Source organism: Neolamprologus brichardi, chromosome 6, assembly GCF_056152115.1.
Source record: "Neolamprologus brichardi isolate AB-2024 chromosome 6, ASM5615211v1, whole genome shotgun sequence".
Taxonomy (NCBI): domain Eukaryota; kingdom Metazoa; phylum Chordata; class Actinopteri; order Cichliformes; family Cichlidae; genus Neolamprologus; species Neolamprologus brichardi.
Window position 1 is genome coordinate 18,507,002 of NC_142109.1, and position 20,788 is coordinate 18,527,789.

The 20,788-nt window shown below is 40.1% G+C and overlaps 3 protein-coding genes across 5 annotated transcripts in view; 2 read left to right on the forward strand and 1 right to left on the reverse strand.

Annotated features, from left to right (window-relative positions):
- pds5a (PDS5 cohesin associated factor A) overlaps positions 1–1,911 on the forward strand; it is a 28,078-nt gene extending 26,167 nt beyond the window's left edge. For all 3 annotated transcript variants that reach the window (XM_006787241.3, XM_006787244.3, XM_006787242.3), the window contains exon 33: positions 764–1,911. In XM_006787241.3, coding sequence (XP_006787304.2) covers positions 764–767 — 4 coding nt within the window. In that variant the 3' untranslated portion in view covers positions 768–1,911. The remainder of the gene's footprint in view (positions 1–763) is intronic.
- Positions 1,912–3,631: 1,720 nt separating this feature from the next.
- On the reverse strand, positions 3,632–9,727 carry ube2kb (ubiquitin-conjugating enzyme E2Kb (UBC1 homolog, yeast)). Its single transcript, XM_006787246.2, has 7 exons — positions 9,381–9,727; positions 8,460–8,553; positions 8,309–8,367; positions 6,699–6,781; positions 6,520–6,619; positions 6,204–6,332; positions 3,632–4,244 (listed from the first exon to the last, which is right to left on the reverse strand). Exons 1-7 carry the CDS (start codon positions 9,441–9,443, stop codon positions 4,170–4,172), a joined length of 603 nt encoding a protein of 200 aa, XP_006787309.1. The 5' UTR covers positions 9,444–9,727; the 3' UTR covers positions 3,632–4,169.
- Positions 9,728–11,405: 1,678 nt separating this feature from the next.
- Positions 11,406–20,554, forward strand: smim14 (small integral membrane protein 14). Its single transcript, XM_006787247.3, has 5 exons — positions 11,406–11,563; positions 14,099–14,194; positions 15,212–15,260; positions 15,376–15,530; positions 18,234–20,554. The coding sequence occupies exons 2-5, from the start codon at positions 14,120–14,122 to the stop codon at positions 18,270–18,272; spliced, it is 318 nt and encodes a 105-aa protein (XP_006787310.1). The 5' UTR covers positions 11,406–11,563; positions 14,099–14,119; the 3' UTR covers positions 18,273–20,554.
- The last annotated feature ends 234 nt before the right edge of the window (positions 20,555–20,788 follow it).

Consider the following 20,788-nt stretch of genomic DNA (forward strand, 5'->3'; position numbering starts at 1 on the left):
TCCCTAAATGGACTAAGTTGCTAACAAGTGATTGACTGATAAGAGATTTGAGTTTATGAGAAACTGAACATGTGTACCTAACAAAATGAACGGCAACTTTATACTTAAAATGTCCATTCGCAGCCCTTTTCCACCAATACCTACTTGGCTTAAGTCTATCTCCCTCGGTTTTGGTCATTTTCCATTATCTGAAAGTTCTGTGACATAATTTGTATGTGACATGAACACAACAATGGAGGATGTGGAAGTGATGGTATACCTGTCTTTGTTTTTTGTTGGTTTTTGGGGTTCTTTGTGTAGCTATATCCCTAGTCACTGGCTTTCAAAATGGCAGTTTTGATTTTTGCAAAGGAGTCACTAATGTGACGCCACCGTACAGTCTGTCGGAGCAGAGAGTGCCTACTCTGATGTAGGAGCTTTAAAAAAACTTTGTTTGTTCCTCCCACCTCTGGGGTAATGAAAATATTCCTGTGGTCTGAAAGTGATATCTGTTCCTACAGATTTTAGGGGCAACCTGCATTACAAAGTGATCACTACTGAGATGTTGCTCAGAATTTACCTTTTAGTTTTTACAGATGTTTGTACAAGTGGATGAACTCTTGGGGAGATCCCTGATTTAAAGGAACAACCTAAAGATTATCTAAGGATTTGTGTACATGTTACGTTGATGATGATGATGATGATGATGATGATGATGATGATGATGATGATGATGATGATGATGATTGCGCTGACACTGACTCAAAACTTCTTTGTCTTTCAGGTAAAGAGGAAACCACTGAAGGTGAAACCAAGACTGTAGAGACTGGGCCAGACTCTTCCTTATATCCTCCCAACCCTGCGTACAAGCTCCTCTGACTCTTAAAGCTTTCCTGGATACATTATGGACCTTTCTTAAAACACACAAACAGGCACACACACACACACACACATACACACACACTCTAGAAGGTTTTACCTTGTAGTCATGATTTGAAGCTCATTGTATGTAGGTCTTACTCAGAATCATGTTATTTTTTTCCTTTGTGTTTGTTGCTCTTTGCTTCTTTTGTGGAGCCATTTTTAAGAAAAAACAGGATGGACATTTTACAGCCGTTTTAATCTGGTTATGATTGTTGCTTATTAAATCCCCTGGGAAAATCCTACTGTACGTCTCTTGACCTCTTCCTCTTTGTGTCTGTGTTGCACAGTATTTTTTTTTTTTTCTCATCGGGTTTTTTACACAGTTATATTTTGTAAATATGCCTGTGTAACTTTCCACTGAAAACTTTTTGAATATCTAAGTGAGAACAGTTAAAATCTTTGCAGCAGTTGGCTTAAATATGGGAACACCTGATGCGTTTAACAGACGTACCGGCACCAAAATTTTATACACTTTGGTAAGTTTAGGTTTCTAACTTTGGTATGTTTAGGTGCTTTCACTTGTTTATAGCATCACAAGGCCAGTTAGAAACTTGCAGGTGCTTCTCAAGTGACACCAGTAATGCTTTTAAAGGCCTTTTGATTTATTTTCAGTGCGTGTAAATGGACAAAATTAAGCGGTCAAGCATTTCTGGATACTGTGCTCCCAGCTCTGCTCGCTGCCTCGTGCCCTGGACATGTCAGAGGCTCTGAAAATGAGCTGGGTTTTAATGACTTTTGTTTTCTTTTTTTACTTCTGAAGTACGTCACTTTGGATTGCATAAATGATATATAACTATCCAAGTATGTGTTCAGGTTTTTGTTCATCTTTTATGATTGAATATTTTTTGTACTTTTGTCAGTTTTCTGTTGGGTTATTCCTGATTTTCAAGCATTGAGTGAGTGGATGCCATGTGGGTTGTGTTGATGACGGGGACTAAATATGCCTATACTCATGATCATATTTAATTTTTTCCAAAAAGAAAAAAAAATAAATGCTTTTAGATGTTATGGTGCAGTGCGTTTGTCTCTATGCCTGTTTTGGAAGTGCAGATTTCAAAAACAGGTGATTTTTTTCCACTTTTTTTTTTTTATTCAAAGAAACATGACACTGTCACAATAAATAACCATGCTTTTTATACTGCAGATGCTTGCTTCCGAGAACAAGGAAAAAAATAAGTCTCAACCCAAATGGAGAAACTGAGATGCAACAGGCCCTTTTCTATGCTTGTAATCGTGCAATATTGTACATCATGAGGAAGACTGGGGAGGGTGGTGTCCGTTTTTGTCTTTTTCTTAGAAAATATTCGATCCAGCCATCAATGGTGCACTCTAGTGATGAGATGGCTCTTTATTAAGAACCAAACCCAGCTATTTACAAGTAAGGGAGATGGCGTGTGCATTCTGCCTGCCTATGAACTTCCTTTTTTTCCCCCCCCACACTGTGAGCAGAGACGGCTGCACATTAACTCCATGTTGCAGTGTAATACACTGCTGTGCTGGTAGGGACTGAGCTGGAGGTTAAGCAAAATAATTCCTTTATTAAAAACAGAATGGCCCCTTGTGTGAGGATGCATCCACACCCTTTCTCTAAATGCCAAACATGTTTTTACAGTCCATGTACCTCAAAATCAAAAATATGTGAAAACACTTCCCAGGTCTGCTATTTCACTTCATAGAATAACAGGAGTTCCAGCCTCTTTTACTACCTAGAAGACAAAGTTCAAAGACGACCTCAGTGAGTGTTTTATTTGGCTGTGTAGTAAAGCATGTTTGGGGATATAGGACATCGCCTATATACCTGTATATATGGCCAAAGCCTTTGATTGACTGGATCAGCAATAAAGTGTACAGCGCCACCTCCTATTGGTTATGTTAATGAGCAGATCCTCAATCTGTGGCCGAGGATGTGCGTATGGTTAAAAAAAAATTAAAATAAAACAGCACTGCAAACCCAAATCCTTAATGTCACTCATCAGAATCTTCCTCTCAAATGTCTGAAAAAAAATTCCATTCGCTTTCCATCAACGTGTTCGGTAGGGCTTTGGTTCCCTACCAGTGTAACGCCAAACTGGGTGGTGCTTGGTGGCTTTCCCCATCAGAAGTTCCAGGTGTCTCTGATTATATAGAATGAGTCCTGTGAGATCCAAGAGTGTAGGAGAGGGATGTTAAACCAAACAAACACCCACTGCATCATCTGGCCAAATCAAAATAAAGGCAACAACATGAAAGGACAATAAACACGTGCACAAAAAAAAACGTTGGACTGTAGATGATTGCAGAAAAAGTGGCTGAGCTGGCTGTTAGCTCCTGTGCCATGAGGGCCAAGATTTTGGCTGTGCCACCCTTTTAAAAAAAAAAATACATTCAGAGGGACTTCTCATGGATCACAAAAGCATGAAAACATTTATCTCCTTACAATTGTAAACTAGGCATAGTTTATATTTAAAATAATCTGTTTTACAATGCCATGTAAGAAAAAAAAAAGTACATCCCCACTGTATTTTCAAATTTACACAGATCTATTTACAGATTTTTCTTCTGTGCATGTGTGCAGATGTTGGCAGGTGTGTATGTGTGTGTGTTTGTGTGTGTGTGTGTGTGTGATTTTGTTCTAAGTCTACATACAGAAAATAAAACCTGTACATCCAAACTTCTGTAGTGGATTGAGGCATCAATGAAAGGTTGTTCAGGAAAAAAAAAAACATTACACTGCTCATGCACAGCACTATCCAGTCAAGAAAATTTAATCCAGCAAGACTTTTTTTTCTTTACAGTACTAAAAGTCTGTAGCAGAGAAACACACACGGTCCAACTGGCTGCCGAAGGAATTAAACGGTGATGTAGTGTAGAAGCAGTCAGCAGGCTTTCCTTTCCTTACATTTTACCCTGGAAAATCCACCTGATTACAGCAGCTGTTCGATCCTTTACAACTTTAAGGAAATTTGTGGGGGGAAAAAAATAATGTGTTTAAAGGGCATGGAAGACTGGATGCATGGGTGGATTCTTTTTATTTTTTAAGGGTGGGAGGGCTTAATACTGAAATACACATATTGGGTAGGTGGGAGTAAAGACTCGGCAGGCAACGGGGTGCTGTGCATATTGGCAAATGCAGCGCTACTGGTGTTGACTTAGTAGCAAACAAAACTGGTAATAAAAGAAGGCTCAGACTGCCATGGTGGATGGGGTGTTTGTTTTCTGTGTAACAAAAGGCAGTGGTGGAGGAGCTGACACTGTGATGAAGGGTTTTTGGATCCTCACACCTGGCTTCAGTTGCTTAGGAGCAGCTCTGTCGCCGTTTCCACATCCCAGGATTTTGAAGACAAGGCCGCTATTACTGCATTCTGTATAAAAGGAGGAAGAAAAGTTGAAAAATGATTCTCATCTGAGAATTCGCAGATCTCACAAAGGCTGCAGAGAACAAGAACCACCAACTGCAGCTGGAGTCCATCCATGAGACAAGAAACCCACTGGAGACACAGCTAAATATGTGGTTTGTTTGTCATAAAGTACTGCGGTAATGTAAATGTTTGCATAAGCTTACTGCATAATAATAAATTCAAGAACGCATGCTCACGAACTCAAATGAATACTTGTGTGTGTTTTGTGTAATCCATCTTGCAAGGCCAAAATTTACAAGGCTCCAGCCATTTTGAGAAAGTTATTTATACACTAGAGACTATTCTGAACTATAAAGTAAAGAAAAAAAGATCCACAGACATAAAAAGGAAGAAATCTACATACTATCTACTACAACTACAATCTACTACTTAAAGCCTTAATTCTGGCAGGTAAGAAGGCCATCAGGAGGAAATGGTTGAGCCCCCAACATTAAACCATATGCACTGCTGAAGAACTTTACAGAGTGAAAAACAAAACAACCCATGAGTTGAGAATTAAGGCCGTCAATACCTTTGACAAAAATCTGAATAAACTATGTAAAGATAAGTAATAACCTGATGTTTCCAGCTTATCAGTACTGTATATCATGCCCCATTCATTTCTTACTTCTGTACCTGTAAAATGTTCTGGTTTAAATAAAGACTATTAAAAAATACTAATGATAATAAAATTCTGGCTACCGCCAATGCTACCCAATAGCCTCCTACCAGACACATCTATGCTATCAATTTTAAAATCCTATGTTGTTTTGTTCTCAACTTATCGGATTCACAAGAGTTTCAGAAAACTTGACCTCTGACTTTGACATTGAGGTCTCTGAGATTCAAACTTCTCCAAGATTTTCAGGGGACACGCTGCCTCATCCTCGAGTTGTCGCATTCACAAATTTAGGTATTCACCTTGTCTGCCCGGCTGCCCCGCAGGGTGATGTCAATATTCCATCAGCCTTTTACAGCTGAGGGGTAAAAATCATGTAAAAATTATTACATCACCATCCAACTTCAAATCACCCCCCTCCAAAAAAATTACATTATACACATATATTATTGTGTATAATGACCGTATTGAATATAATGCCAGCAACAAACCAGAACACCAATGAATCTCATGCAGCGGTCGATCCATCACAGTTCACAGGTTACTGTAATGTGTAGGCGATCATTGTGTGCCAGTTGGTTTAAATCTGACCAAAACTGCAGCAAGAGTAGTGATTCTTGTGAATTGTAATCGAACAGATGCATGACAGATGGCTCGTCATGGTATGAGTTCGTCCAGCATTCAGCTGAACAAACTAAAAAGTTGACACGCCACATCTCACTGTTCATTACCAAATATTTAGTTTTTATCATTGGGTAAAAACATGGCGCCAGAGATGGAACAAGTCTTCAGGGAAGTGAATAGAGGGTGTGGGAGGGTAAAACTTCAAAGAAGTTGAGCATTTCATTATCAGATGAGAAAAGAAAAAGGTAGAAGGCCTCAAACTGAGCAGCTCACGTCTTTTATCAGGAAAGAATGAAGCAACAGCTTTCAAAACAAAAGCACTTCTCTTTGTTTCACAAGCACAAAATGCTGTTGAAAGAAGATGTGATGCAACAGTGATGAGCATCGCTCTTTCTAAATGTCTCTAAAGCATGTTGCTGCCATCAAGCTGAAAATAAGCATGTTTCTTAAAATATGATGTTATTATGTTAAATATAAGCTCAGTTTCCCAGACAGCAATTAAGCCTAGTCTTAGACTAAAAACTATTTTATCATTATTTACTTTTTTAACGGAGAGCTTCAGTGAATTTTTCCCTTACTCTAAAACAAGGGACGATTAATGTTTGGGAAACTGGCTGATAGAGTGTAACTAAGTTTTACCTATAAATGTGAGGGCACAACAAAAACAAAGGGGTTCTGACCTTATCGAAGCCCATGGCACAGAGTTTGTCTATTTTACGTGTATAGTCAGGACTGGAGACAGGAGCGCCCGCGTAGACGTGAGACCAAAGCCTCGCAGTCTGTTTGAACATTTCTGGGTTCTGCTTATACTGAGGATTCAGAAATACAGGTCTGTGAGCAACATCACAAAATTAACTAGCAAATATGGCAGATTTTATTTTAGACACAAGTTCACACCAGGTACCGAGACACGTACAGTTACCCAAATATAATTTGGTACTTTAATATCCAATTATAAGCAGACAAAATGCAAGTCGTGCATTAAGTCCTTCCCACCTGGTTTGCTACTACTGCATCCTGTGGATCGTCTGGTTCTGCTGCAGCGAGGAGAGCCTGTAGAGATAACAGCACTGTCCTCAAGGTCATAGCAGCTGCCCTGAGAGAGGGTGAGAGGGCAGGTTAAGTGGATGGAGCACACAGGCACACTGAGAACAGTTCAGATACTTTGCACTTACCACTGGTCTTTTAAAATGTCCAGGCATATTGCTCCTGTCACAGAACTGATATTAGGATGCCAGATCTTAGTGATGAAGCGCACCTAGGACATACAGATGAGGAAGCGTTATCTAGAGAAGAACGTGAGGTGACAGAAAGAAGAAATATTTACAGTTTCTTGCAACAGATATGTCAGCATCCAGGCTACACTACAGTAGCTGTCATTTTACCATGTGCTGATGTATTGTAAGCCATTGCGAGGGAAATACTGCAAATTAATGAGCCAGCAGTTATGGTTTATGGCACCACTGCATTTTACATCTAAGTGACAAATTAACTTGATGTGTTAAGCATTTAAATTACTGTATAAGCCAAACGCCGGTAGTTTAAACCCATAAACTGTTACCTAACAGGTTATTTGGTGACATCATTTCAGGGAAAGATTGATTTCTTACCACCCCTGTGTTGAGGGTATGTTTACAAGATTCATTTGGTTACAGGAGGGAGACAATAAATGTTTATTTTCACTATTATCAGTATTAGACTTTCTATTTCGTTTTTAACATACAAGCTAATAGTGACCAGAAACCTGAAAAGGCTGTTTACAAGTCACGTTATGCTGTTCTCTGAGAGCACTAAAACAAACCTAAGGTTTTGTTAATTGAAGCACAATAGCTGAATTTACCTCAAAATTCTGATGCTCATAAGAATTATAAATTGATTCCGGTCAAAGTGCCACATGCTCGCTTCTCTTCATTGGCTCACTGTTAAATCCAGAAATGAATATAAAATCCTTCGACTCACACGCAAAATCTTGAATAATCAGGCCCCATGAGATCCTAAAGACCTCATCTTACTATACACTATACTTCGAATACATATCGTTCTTGGACTGCATACTTGTGGTTCCTAAAGCGTCTAAAAGTAGAATGGGAGGCAGAGGCTTCAGCTTTCACGCCCCTCTTCCGTGAACCAACTCACATTTTGGATTTGGGAGGCAGACACCATCTTTACTTTTAAGATTAGACTTAAAATTTTACATTTTGATAAAGTATATAGTCAGGGCTGGATCAGATAACCCTGAACCCTCCCTTTGTTATGCTGCTACAAGCTCTGACTGCTGCAGGGCTTCCCATGATGCACTGAATGTTTTGCTCATCATTTATCTCCTTACTCTACCTGTTTTTATTCACCACCACTGTATTTAATCATTAAGCTCTGGTTCGCTCTCCTTTAGTTTGCCTTTTGTCCTATCGGTCTCTGCTTTTTTCACTTTCCTCTCACCCCCAACTGGTTGTGGCAGACAGCTGCCCCCTCCCTGAGCCTGGTTCTGTAGGAGATTTTTTGTTGCTATATGTGAGTTTTTCCTTCCCACTGTTGCCAAGTGCTTGTTTAGAGGGGATTGATGTTTCTATTATCGTAGAAACATGGGTGCTACATAATTAAAAGTGATTTGAACTGCAGCACTGGGAGCGGTTTTTAGAGTTTGGTACCATGCACAGGGTCACTTAGGCATGAGCAGTGGCAATTAGTGACAACCGGTTTTACCAGCTATAACAAAAGTGTACATGTTTTCAAAATAACTGAACAAGGAAGAGAGGCAGAGGATGAAAGACACTAAAGCAAATACCTTTGGTGGGTTAAAAGGATATGTTTCTGGGATTTTTATTTCAAGTTGATATCTGCCACCTAGGAAAGAGAGAAAAGCAGACATGCATTAGTATATCAGACCACATGATGAGTATCACATATCTTGGCCATCATTTCCAATATTACAGTACCTTCATATGGTGTGTCTGGAGGCCCTGCTATCTCACCCCTCAGCTCTGTGAAGTTCTCGTCCACCAAATCTACTTTAATCTGGTTTTTACTCGTCTGTAGGTTGGAACAAATGCAAAAAAGAAAGAAAGAAAGAAAAAGGAGTTACCCAGCTCATGTCTTCACATTAAATTGAAAACAAGAAGTCCCTGGCAAGATGGTTGCTAGAAAAGGCACGGCTAGTGTCATTTTGTGTTAACATTAAAAACCAATTTGAGCCCCACTCCCAGAGGAAACACTAGGACAATTCAGGTTAGCACCAAAGTTACAAAACTATAAAACAGTATTAACAGGAGTTGGGCAGGGGGTGATATGACAGCATACACCTTTTAAATAAACGCAGTGTATTCAGATTGTTAACAAACAGCTGATTAACGCCTGATAAGTTTGTTGAACGTTGCAGCAAAACATCACGGCTGCTAATGCTAACTGTGGATACATGTCAAAATAGCGTTAACGTTAGCAAGCCTTGCTAACTGCCGCTAACTCATTTACGCTGCTAAACAGCTGCGGTTCCCTGCCTGAGGCGCTAACAGGCCACACACTCTAGGTTTACTTGACTTGTGTAATTAAAACAAAGGTGTGCGACGTTATTTGTTAGGCATTCAGGGCCTGTCAGTTGAGAGAGCTGAATCCCCGGTGTTTCCTGAACACACCCACCTGACATAACAAGGGAGGTTCGCCTGGACGCTGATTTGAAGCTAAAGCTAGCTAAAGTTCTCCTGTTTGGGCCTGACCTGCTGCAACAGAAGACCCAAACCTGACTAGGGTAAATCTATTTGGTCACAATAACGGCTGCCGGTAGCGTATATTTTAACAGAGCTGACACAATTTTAAAGAAAGAGCTGAGTAGAAGTGAAAATAAGCCGGTAGCGTTACCGCACCTCTTCGCTTTTGAGAACTTCTTTGAACTCCCGTTTGATCCTTTGGACCGCAATGTTGGCCATGGCTGTGTCTGCTGAGCTGCTGCCGCCGCTGCTGCCTTCAAGCTACACCCGTGGCCCGTCTCCCTGTGTTGTTTGTTTGTTTGTGTGTGTGTGTGTGAGGGGGGGAGGCCGCCTGTTCGGTGCTTTCCACACTTACGGAGCTCCTTTCACTTTCACCGTGTATAGCGCTTCTTTCCAGCTCAGAGAGAGCTCGCAGTCCGCCTGCCTGCCTGCACTCAGCGTCAGTCTGTCCAGAACATACACACACATAGAGAGCAGCTGCATGGAGCACACACTAGAACTTTCATTAATGAGCTCTGGTGACAGCCAACCTGGGTTCATGCTCTTTTGTAACTTCCCTTCAGGGCATTTCTGTCATGGTTTCCATCTGATTATGAGGGATGTTCTTACTGGAATGGGAACTCTTTCTTACTCACATTTTATCTATATGGTGGTCAGTATCTCTGTGTATATATATGTAATGTTCTGCAAATATGTTAAAAGCCATATATGCTATTAACAGTCACATTGCAGCTTCTGTCACTCCCTAAGTATCTTGTGATAACTGGCAGGCAGCTGTCTATGTAGAGCGCACACACTCTTTATCTACAGTTCTTCAGCTTAAACGTAAAACGTTTCAGCTGCATTCATACCTTTGTGGTTTGTAACATGAATGGCATTTCAGTTGCTTTCATCTCTTGGAGGTGAAGAAGAGAGCGGATGGAGGGGGTGGGGGCATGTTATGAGGGGTGATTTGAGACAGAAGGATGCAAGAGTGAAGGGGATGTTTATAAGATGATATGATGTATGGTTTGGAGATGTCAAAATTGACAAAAAGACAGAAGGCTGAGCAGGAGGTGACAGAGCTGAAGATTCTCAGGTTTTCATTAGGATTGACCAGCATGGACAGGAATAGAAACCAGTACATTTGAGGGACAGCTCAGGTTGAGCAGTTTGGGGATAAAGTTGTAGAGACAAGGCTGAGATGGTATGGGCATGTACAGAGGAGGAAAGGAGATATATTGGGCAAAGGATGTTGAAAATGGAGCTGCCAGGCAGTAGGGAAAAAGAAGGCCCGCAGAGGAGGTTAATGGATGTAATGGAGGAGGACATGCAGAAGGTTTGTGTGACAGAGATGGATACTAGGGACAGGGTGAGATGGAGGCGAATGATCCATTGTGGCGAACCCTAAAGGGACCAGATGAAAGAAAAGGAGTTGCTTCCATCTCAGATGCATCTGAGATAGTCACTAGAATAAACTTTTGTTTCATTCACAGAAGTGAATATATTCCAGGTTGGTAACAGATGAAAGTAAGGTAAAGAACCTCTCATATTTTTTTAATATTGATAATAATATTAATAATAACCTCCACATATATTATTATATTCAATGAGATGTCTTTTTAAAAATGCTTTGGTGCAATGACAGATTGCACTGTTTGTTTGGGGGGGGGGGGGGGGGGTAATGGTGTGTGTAACTGAGCTTGTAATGTTTCTAAAACTTGGGAAATACAACAGGTTGGTGCTTCTCTGGCTCTTATTTCTAAGTATAGATAGATTAACTTCCACTCCCACAGTGACGAAATAAAACCAATAAGTTATATAATAAATAAATAAATAAAAGCCCAGATTCAAAGTTAAAGTTGCAGAAAGGTATCTCTTTGTTTTCCTTATTTAAAATAATAAAATGTATATAGTAGCATAAAACTTAAATACTTTAACTATTGAAAACTTTAAGTAATGAAAAGTATTCAAGTCGAATCCACCACCATGTATTTGGTTACACAACTGCACAGATGTTGTAGATTCATGGGCCTCTGTAAGCTGACAGGCAACTGGACTGTTTGTTTACTATCCAGAAAAAGTGATCGTTGCTTGTTGTGATTGGCTCAAAGGGCCCGCCCATCAGACTTTCAGACCAATAAGCAGGACAGCTGTTTGGCTGAACACAGAGCAGAGCCATCGGGGAGCCGCCCCACTCCCGAGGTCCCGGATGAAGAATAGCCGCTGGCTCACGTGTATTAAACAAAACACAGACGGTGGTTTGATGTGTTTGCAGTTTGATGGTCTCTGTGTAGAGCAGCGGTGCAGCTCGGGCCCCTGAGAGACAGTGATCGTTTTCTTAACATCACGCAGCTCCAGTAAGTCGCTGTTTTTTGCTCTCATGTCTTTGTTCAGTTAATAACAATATAAAGACAAGGGAGTGGGGTGGGGGGGGGTGAGTTTCCTCTGGCTTGCCTGGCGGGGTTAGCAAGAAGCTAGTGTAAACGTTAGGCTAAATCACGTAATTTTAAAACTACAGGGAAGTAACCGTAGATGTCTTTGACCTCGTTTTAGCTGACTTCCGCAAAAGTGTAGGCAGTCACCCGTGGATCATACTGCAACCTGTGTATGTCTGATGTTAAACCTCCTGCAGTCTTAATCGGAAAGCCGCGCAGTGACAGATTACGGTCTTCGGCTTTAGCTGTGTTGATTCAGGTTGTTTGTGGTGTTGTTGCACTACGTTGCTTCACATATTTGTGTTGTTTAGTTTACTGTCATTGACGACAGTGGGGTGGAGAAAAAAGCTAGCTATAAGCCAATAGAAATTTAACAGCACCACCAAACGAAACCTTTAGAATGCCCATAAAGTTCACCCAACAGCCCTCTAATTTATTACACAATCTTTGGCTGAAGGCTGTGAGGTTTAGCCAGGTGTGCATCACTGGCCGCTGGGTGTAGTCAGTCTTAGGTAAACATGTTTGGCTTTTTATTTTGTTTCTTTGTGGTGTAGACAGATAATTCGGATGTCTATTGTGTGCTGGTGGATGCATAGCAAGAGACATGAAAATAAAATAAGTGGTTGAAAATATCCTAATCACTGTATATATGTTGGCCGCTGTTTTTGTTTTTGTTTTTTTTGTTTTGTTTTTAAATGAGAAGAAGATATAATCTTGAAAGAAATGTCAGCCAGTAAAAGCAGCCAATCCCATCACAGGTATTCAGTGCATTTAGGCGTGCAGATAAGGTCGAGAAGAAGTCCTGAGGTTCATAGTTTGTAACAGAATGTGGAAGAAAGGGGATTTAAGTGACTTTGAACACAGCGTGAAAGTTGGTGCCAGATGGGCTGTGTTTCGGTAACTGCTGGGTCCTATTCCAGGATGAGGTTTAATTTAAAAACTCTGAGTTTGTTAATCCTGAGTTGAGGACTCTGGGTTTTCTGTTCCAGAGAGAGCATTAACTTCAACTCTGAGCCAGTGTCCAGGGGTAACACTGTGTGAACCCAACCTGCTCACTGGCCGGTTTACTTCAACAAACTCTGAGATTCTATCAGAGCTCATAGCAGTGCAAATCCATTTGCAGAAGCCTCAGTTAGGTTATAGTTTGCAGTTTTTTTTATACTTAATATGAGCGCTTTTATAATCAACCAATACTCAGTGTAAAGATGTATCCAGCAATTACACTGCAGATTTATTATCAGTGCAAAAAATAAACTCTGTGCTCTCTGTTATAACCTCTGTGACTCTGTGGGCAGTAATTGAGCTGCCACATTGAACAGAGCAAATGGGCTACAACAGCAGAAGACCACACCTTGTGCTACTCATGTTAGAAATAGGAAGGTTACCGTTCACATGGGCTCATGTTATTTGACAACAGAAGATTGGAAAAATGTTGTCTGGTCTGACCAGTCTCGTGACCAGTCTTGTGCAGTGACATTAAGATGATAGAGTTAGAATTTGGTGTAAACAGCCTGAAAGTATGGATTTTCAGGTTTCATATAAGATGATGGTTCAGCAGCCTGAATTGTTGAGGCTGCTGGTAATGTAATGGGCCCAACAAAGTACTGGCAAGGTGTACCTAAGAAAGTGGAAATGAATGTATTTCAGTATCGTTATGAGCTTTAGAAGTTCATCTGGGGTTTGTTATGGGTTTGATAACCACGATTAGACACCTGTAGCAGACATCTGTGTGTTTGTGGTTGTTTTGTTTTGGGGTTTTTTTTTTTTTTTTTGGGGGGGGGGGGGGGGGGGGGTTGAACCATTGTCAGTGTGTGTTTCACCTCCATCATTGTCAGCATTAACCAGCTTCATCTTACTCCATCAATGCTTTATCCAAGCCAGTAATAGCTCATCTTCCTTTGTCACTCATAATGACAGCAATCATCCAAGTTCTTGCTAGTATGAGCCACTTTATTAGCAGGCTCTAAGCTCATAGTTGGACTGCTAGTTTGTGTCACATGGATTCATCTTTTTAAAAAAAGTATGGTCATACAAAACATGTTAATACACTGAGAGTGCAGAAATCAGCTCTGAATGATCCAACATGGTGTTTCATAAAGGGCTTCATAGAGTGATAAAGGTGAAGGCTATTTTAAATAGAGGCTCAACATTCCACAGTTAAAGTTTATTTTCTCTTTCAAGGTTACTGCGATGAAACTGTGAGATTGGCGGAATATGGGGATTTGTTGGTATTCCCAGCAAAAGCAAGAAAACCGAAATTAACTTTTCACTGTTGCTGACATGCAGCAAAACGAAACGCCAGCACTCTATGCTGAGTCTCCTTACCTAAACAGTCTCCTCCCCCTAATCAGTGTGCGCTTGTAGAACAACAATAGAGCGAAGCAGTGACGAGAGGGAGTGTTAGGTTTCTTTCAGTTGTTCATGTACGTCCTAGTTACATGCTGTACTTCTCTTCAGGTGGATACTGTCTGGTGAGGAATGGCGGAGGGAGGCTTTGACCCTTGTGAGTGCATCTGCACGCAGGAGTACGCAATGAGGCGCCTCATCAATTTGGTAAGCGACACAGCTTGGCGGTTTTCTAAATCGCCTCTAATTTAAGTTGAAGAGACGGCGTGTAGACATGTCAAAATATTCAAAGTATGTGGTGTGAAGTGATAACATCATCAGCTGAAGTTAAAAAGGAAACGAAGATCAACTTGCAAGTAAATTCAAGCCTTAAAGAGATGTGGGGAGAAGGAAATGCAAAGCTACATCCTGGTTCCTGCTCAGTGTTTGTCTTGAGAGCCTGTCTGCTCTGCCATGCAAAGACAGTTTTATTGGCCTCAGGCTCGTATTGTGCTTGGAAATATACTTTGGCTCTTCTTATTTCAAAGTATAACATTTGTTGTGAGTTTCCCAGTTTCATGAAGGACACAGTTCATAGTTACTGTATGTCAGCTTACAGTTGACCTAATTTACATTTCGTGCACAGGTGTAGCCTACATGGCAGAGAGCAGGATACACACTGGGCCATCTGATTTGCTTACAGTATTAAAGGATGTTGTTCAGATGTCTAAATAATTCTTCGTCATAGCTATAGTGTTTATCTCAGGAACCAGGTAAATGGCTTGTATTTGTATAGCGCTTTTACTAGTCCCCCCCCCTAGGGACCCCAAAGCGCTTTACACACCCAGTCATCCACCCATTCACACACACATTCACACACTGGTGGAGGCAGCTACAGTTGTAGCCACAGCTGCCCTGGGGCGCACTGACAGAAGCGAGGCTGCCATATCGCGCCATCGGCACTTCTGGCCATCACCAGTAGGCGGTAGGTGAAGTGTCTTGCCCAAGGACACAACAACCGAGACTGTCCGAGCCGGGGCTCAAACCGGCAACCTTCCGATTACAAGACGAACTCCCAACTCTTGAGCCACGATCGCCTGAGGTAGAGCTCTGATGGTGGCTTTGTAACACTGCTGACCACAATATCTCTGCTGGTTAATGAATCAAAGTTAGTAGGCAGTGTCATTCCCTCCCAGTTTGAGGGCAAAGAGTAAATCATTTTGTTCTTCTGTAATTTTCTTCCAGCTGAGGCAATCTCAGTCCTACTGCACAGACACCGAGTGCCCTCAGGAACGTATGTATGAACTTCTCTCAGTGTAGCTCACATTTTGTAAGTGTTTGAACGCACGATAGGACTCAAATGTGTGTCTGAATAAGAAGTATTTTATTTATTTATTTATTTTCTTCAGTGCCAGGTCCCAGTGGGTCAGTGGGCGGGGGAGGTGACCTGACCCTCCCCATGGTTCTGATGGGATGGGCGGTGTTAGCCCTGGTCCTGTTTTTGCTGCGCCCATCCAGTCTCAGGGGAACCCATCATTCTGGCAAGCCCAGTGGACCCCGCAATGTGAGTGCCAATCACACTCATTTTACATAACAAATATATCTGAAACGTAAAGACGTACAGTAATGTGCAAAAGTCTTGAACCGCCACTCATTTCTTTATATTTGCTAGGAAAATTAGAAAGGTGCAGCAGGTGCAGGACAAGACTTTGAGATGATGTTCATCTGCTGGAGACGTGTTTTTAGGCCTGACACTTCCTGACATGTTATCTTTTGCGTTTTGTATAGATTCAACTAAAGAAATGGGGAAAATGTTTTTTGCAAAAGACAAAGTGACAAAGGTCTTTGCTAAGTTACCTGTTATGTGTATGCACAAAACTAGTTAATGCCTTGTATTAACTACCTGCAAAGTCTGGCTTTTTGAAAACAAAATAAAAAGACATGAGGTGTGGCTCAAGACTTTTGCACAGTACTGCAGTTTTTTTCTTTTTTTCCCTTTTGCCTCCATCTGAACAGTCCAGATACCACGTGCACATTAAATAAAAAGGAAGGTGTTTATCAGGGAAACATATTCCCTTGAATCTAATAATGCAAAGTTTGATTGCTATGAATGAAAGAGAGCTATTATTACAGATGATTAAATAGAAAAGCCAATTTGGTTGTTAATACGCTGTATTCTGCTTATTATTAAAATAAATTCGTGTTAAAAATATTACTGAAAAAGGTTTTACATCTGGTGTGTACTGCAGAGTTAGTAGGGCTAACAGCTGCTGCATGAACTTATGTTTTAAAAAAACATAGACCAGTGTTTATGTAGCAATCAGCCTAAAAACACAAAAGAAGGACCTTTAGTCATTGCAATAAAAGACTTGGGGAAGCACGGAGGAAAATCTGTGTCATCTGAAATTAAAAAAAGGTTTTCTTGTAATGAGGTCAGGGGATTAGACAAACCTGATACCTCTTTGACAAGGCACATGTCTTTTATAACAAAAGGCTGCAACATAAAACCAACCAAGATCTCAGAGTAAAACTAACATAAAGTCACCTCCAAACAAGTTTTTCTGCCACTAAACATTTGATTTTTGAATTTCTCTCTGCCTGCTAGTAATAATAAATGTAATTGTTGGGAATGTTGTTGTCATAGCTCTGTTGATTTTTATAACTGTGTGTATTATTTGAGTTTTAGACAAGTAACATTATTTCCCAATGCAAAAAACGCAGTTGCTGTATTTGAAAGCGGATAGGTTAATATTTGGAAAGATGACTAATTCTCTCCCTGAATAGAAACCAGGAACCTAATATTTATTCTGTGACGTCCTTCACAGACCAAACTGGAGCTTTATTTTAAGGACAACATATTATGACATTGTGGTTATTATGGTTTTGGGGGGGTTCTCCTTCCCTCATAGATCCTTTTATATGTATGTGACAAAAATCCGCAGAGTTGCAAAGCTCAACTCTAACAGCAAGTCTTTCCTATAATCTAATTTTTTAATTTAAAAAGAGGAAAGAATAACATTTCTGCTGTACTTGAGTCTACAAAAAGTGACTATAATGAGCAGCTGCCTGCATCTTGTCCCATCTCTAATGCTAAAATGTCTCTATATAGACTATATGCTGATTTGCAAAACTTGGTGGATTACTTTTGTTCTTGATGCCACTGTCGCCATTAGCTTTATATGACTAATGAGAAACTGCAGAAACTTCAGACCTTACTTATGAAATACTAGGAGGACAGTGTGTGTCAGTGTGTTTGCATGTTGCCTTTTGTGTTGTGAATTGCAGCCTCGTCATAACCAACTGCTTCATTAGCAATACAGGAAATGTAAATGGTCAGGATGCAATAATGTTTTTTTTTTTAATTTTTATGACAGCAGTTTTACTTGTGACATGTGAGCATGTGCAGATCATCATTTCATTTAAAGCTACAGGTACAGAAACGGCTTATTTGAAGTTGGCTAAATTGAGGGGTATGTGGCCATGTCTGTTAGCTGAAACTTCAGCTCCAAACACTGCGAAGTTTTCCTGAAAGGATCATGGTTCAAACCTTTGTAAGGGACACTTTTTAAGCCTTTAAAAATCAGTAAATTATTTATAGACTTTTTTGGATTTGACTGGTAATTCCATGCTAGGAGTTTTTAAATCCCAGTGATCTTTGAAAATACATTCACAAAAAGCCACTTACAGCTGCTCCCTTATTTACAAGGATTTGCAACAGGTGCAGGAAAACAAAAAAACAAAATAAGCCTAGCTCTAAGAGTGGCCAAGTCGACAGTGTGGTACATTCTTAAAAAGAAAAAATGCTCCGACAAGCCCAGCAATGCCAAAATACATGAAAGACCACAGATGAAGTAAAATGGATGATGACAGAAACTTATATTTTGGCTAAGAAAAACAGCTTCACATCATCTAACCAAGTCAAGAGCACTCAAGTAGGTAGACTTGTCATCGTCTACAATGACCTTGACAAAGATGTCTTCCAGAATGGAAATACAGAGGATTCAAAACTATGTGCAAACCACAAGTCAGATTAGACTTTGGCAGACAACATCTAAAAGAGTTCTTTGGAAGATTAAACCAAGATTAACTTGTACCAGAATGATGGGAAAGGAAATGCTGCAAGCCTGCACACTATCTGTGAGGCAAAACCAAAAAAAGGTTAAAAACATTGTCTTTTTTCATGTAATTATACCCAAATCTGAGATATATAAATTATTATTTATTTATTTATTTATTTTTTATTTCTGGGTTTGTTTGTTTTTTGCAGAGTGATGGAAGAGAGCCCCCAGCACCACCTATCGACTAGCAGTGGAGCCAAACAAACAGCAAATGTACACCTCCTCTGACTGGAGTTGCACAGTAGCTGCAACCAGGACAGCACCATCTGTCTTTCTGTCAACATTCCCTCAAATATCTTTTTCTTTCTTCTTCTGATGCTGTCGCAGACTTGTCTTTGATTTCTTATTACTAGAGTCCAACTGATCAATGAGGCCAGCACAACTATGATATTTAAAGGGGACCTATTATGCTCATGTCCAGCTCCAAAACTTATTTTACTCAATTAGTATGGCATGATTTAGAGTTTGAAATGATCATTTTTTAGGTTATACTTGTCCTGGTGCGGCTCCTTAGCTGGAGAGGTGTTAGCCCCTCCCTCTTTAAGTCAGCTTCATTCTTATTTGCTGCCATGCGCAGAATTTGAAATGAAGGTGGGTGTAGCTTCTATGCTTACAGTCAGAGCTGCAAGCCTGATATCAATTAAGGATTACTGCTTTCACTGACATCACAAAGGAGGAAGAGTAGAAAAAACTGAGCAACTTTGACCGTATTTAGTATGAGTATCCACCCATGTAAAAGCATATATGTGACACACATGGGGAAAATGGTGAAAAGCAAAATATGTCCTCTTAAAAACAGTTGCATTTCTCAATTTAAAAGATTTTATCCAGAGGAATGTGATAATAGCTGAACACAATCACATAAAAAATATAAAACCTGGTACGACACATGGCTTTTCATAGCAGAAGTACACACTCAACTGGCTTAAAAATATATATCGGTTGGATTTGCTTAAATGAGCAATCGCAGGCATCAGAGCTGGTCCCTAATCCCAGCTGTGATACCTGTGGATCTGCAGAGACTCAGATGCAAATCTATGATGAAGGAATGTGTCACATAATCGGGGAAGATGGGAGGGGGCAGTAGTAAAGAGTTCCTGTTAGGTCGTTAAATTGTTTTTCCGGTGCTTGAAATAATAAAGGGTGGAGGGTCCTTCAGTCTCTCTCAAACATTCCACACTTCTTACTTTATGAAGATAAAACTCTATACGGTGCCAGTAACCATGACATTTTGTATCATGTTTTAGTTTCATATTTAACCCTGCAGAATTTATTTGATAAGGTTATAGTCTCATTACAGTAACACAACAGAGGATTCTTAATGCAGTGAGTAAGTCTAGTGTGTTTACATTCAGGCCTTGGTGAGATACTCATCTGACTCAAGCAGGTAGTCAGCTCTGCTATATTGACTGTAAGGCTGTCCCTTTAAATAAGGTGGTGCAGCAGCACGTTTGAAGGACAAAATTGAAGTAAAGTCTGTAAAATGTGAGCAAAATATTTGATGCACACGCCAGAGAAAACAATTATTCACCTCCAGTAATACAGAGATGCTTGGCCTCATTTGACAAAATGAAACTATCTGCAGTTATATCATCATCGTATGTTAGGATGATTGTGTGTATTATTGTGCTTTAAAAGAAAGTTGTACTAGTAGCCAAAATAATACATTATTAGCACTTTTTTGATTCCTTTTGAAGGTCTTGTGTACAGATTAAGCTTTCTATAAGATGAACGCAATCAAAGTTTCTGCTTCACAACTTCTGTACTACGGTTTGTCAGTGGAAATTAATGAAACGTGCCAATGTGAGTTTTTAGTTTTGAATTATTTGTGTTGAAATAGCAATACTGAGGGGTCCTTTTATTATTTTCACTTTATTTGGGAATGATTTTTCATTTTCCACATTTTAATTGGGAACATTACCGATACTGGAGCCTTACCATGAATAAATATATAGCTCCCTCCTATTGTATTGACCCACACAAAGCAACAAAACCATTGAACCCACATATTTTCAGAACCATCTGCTGAGTGAGTCTGTTTGTGTTTTGTGAACATCTGTATAGTGTGTGGTTATTAAAGTGTATATGAGCCTTGGGATATATCCCAGGGTGTCTGTGATACCAGAAATTACATGCATTAATCTTAAAGTGGAAGAGTATTTGTTGAATGCACGGAGGGAGTTTTAAACACTCATCTGAATCTGGCTGCTCTTCATTATCAGCGAAAGTCCTCTGAGTTATGTTGTACTATGGCTTTCTAGGGTTGTTCTGCGAGGTCACGGGGAAGAGCTGAAAGATTGAAAATGCTGGGTCAATTGTATGGTATCAATGGGGAAGCCATGAGACTATTGAGATGATTGGTGGCATCACAGTAGACCTCAATTTACACTGTTACTGTTTAAGAGTAAAAGGGCTTCAACTATGCACTTTTCCTACAACAAAACAGAAAATAAAAAGACTTAAGTCTGAAGCTTGGCTGTGTTTTTGTGTGAAGCTGGCACATTTCCTTCTCATCAGATTTATAATTGATATATGCTTCGAGCCAGAGTAAGAATGTAACACTTAGTCTGTGCTGTACTGAAGCACAATTTTAACGTATTCAACAAAACCACTGATAGTCTTCTACTTGCTCAGCCACTTTTAATGTATTTGTTGCTGTAAAACGTTGCATCTGGATTGTAATAATCAAGCAATACAATTCGGA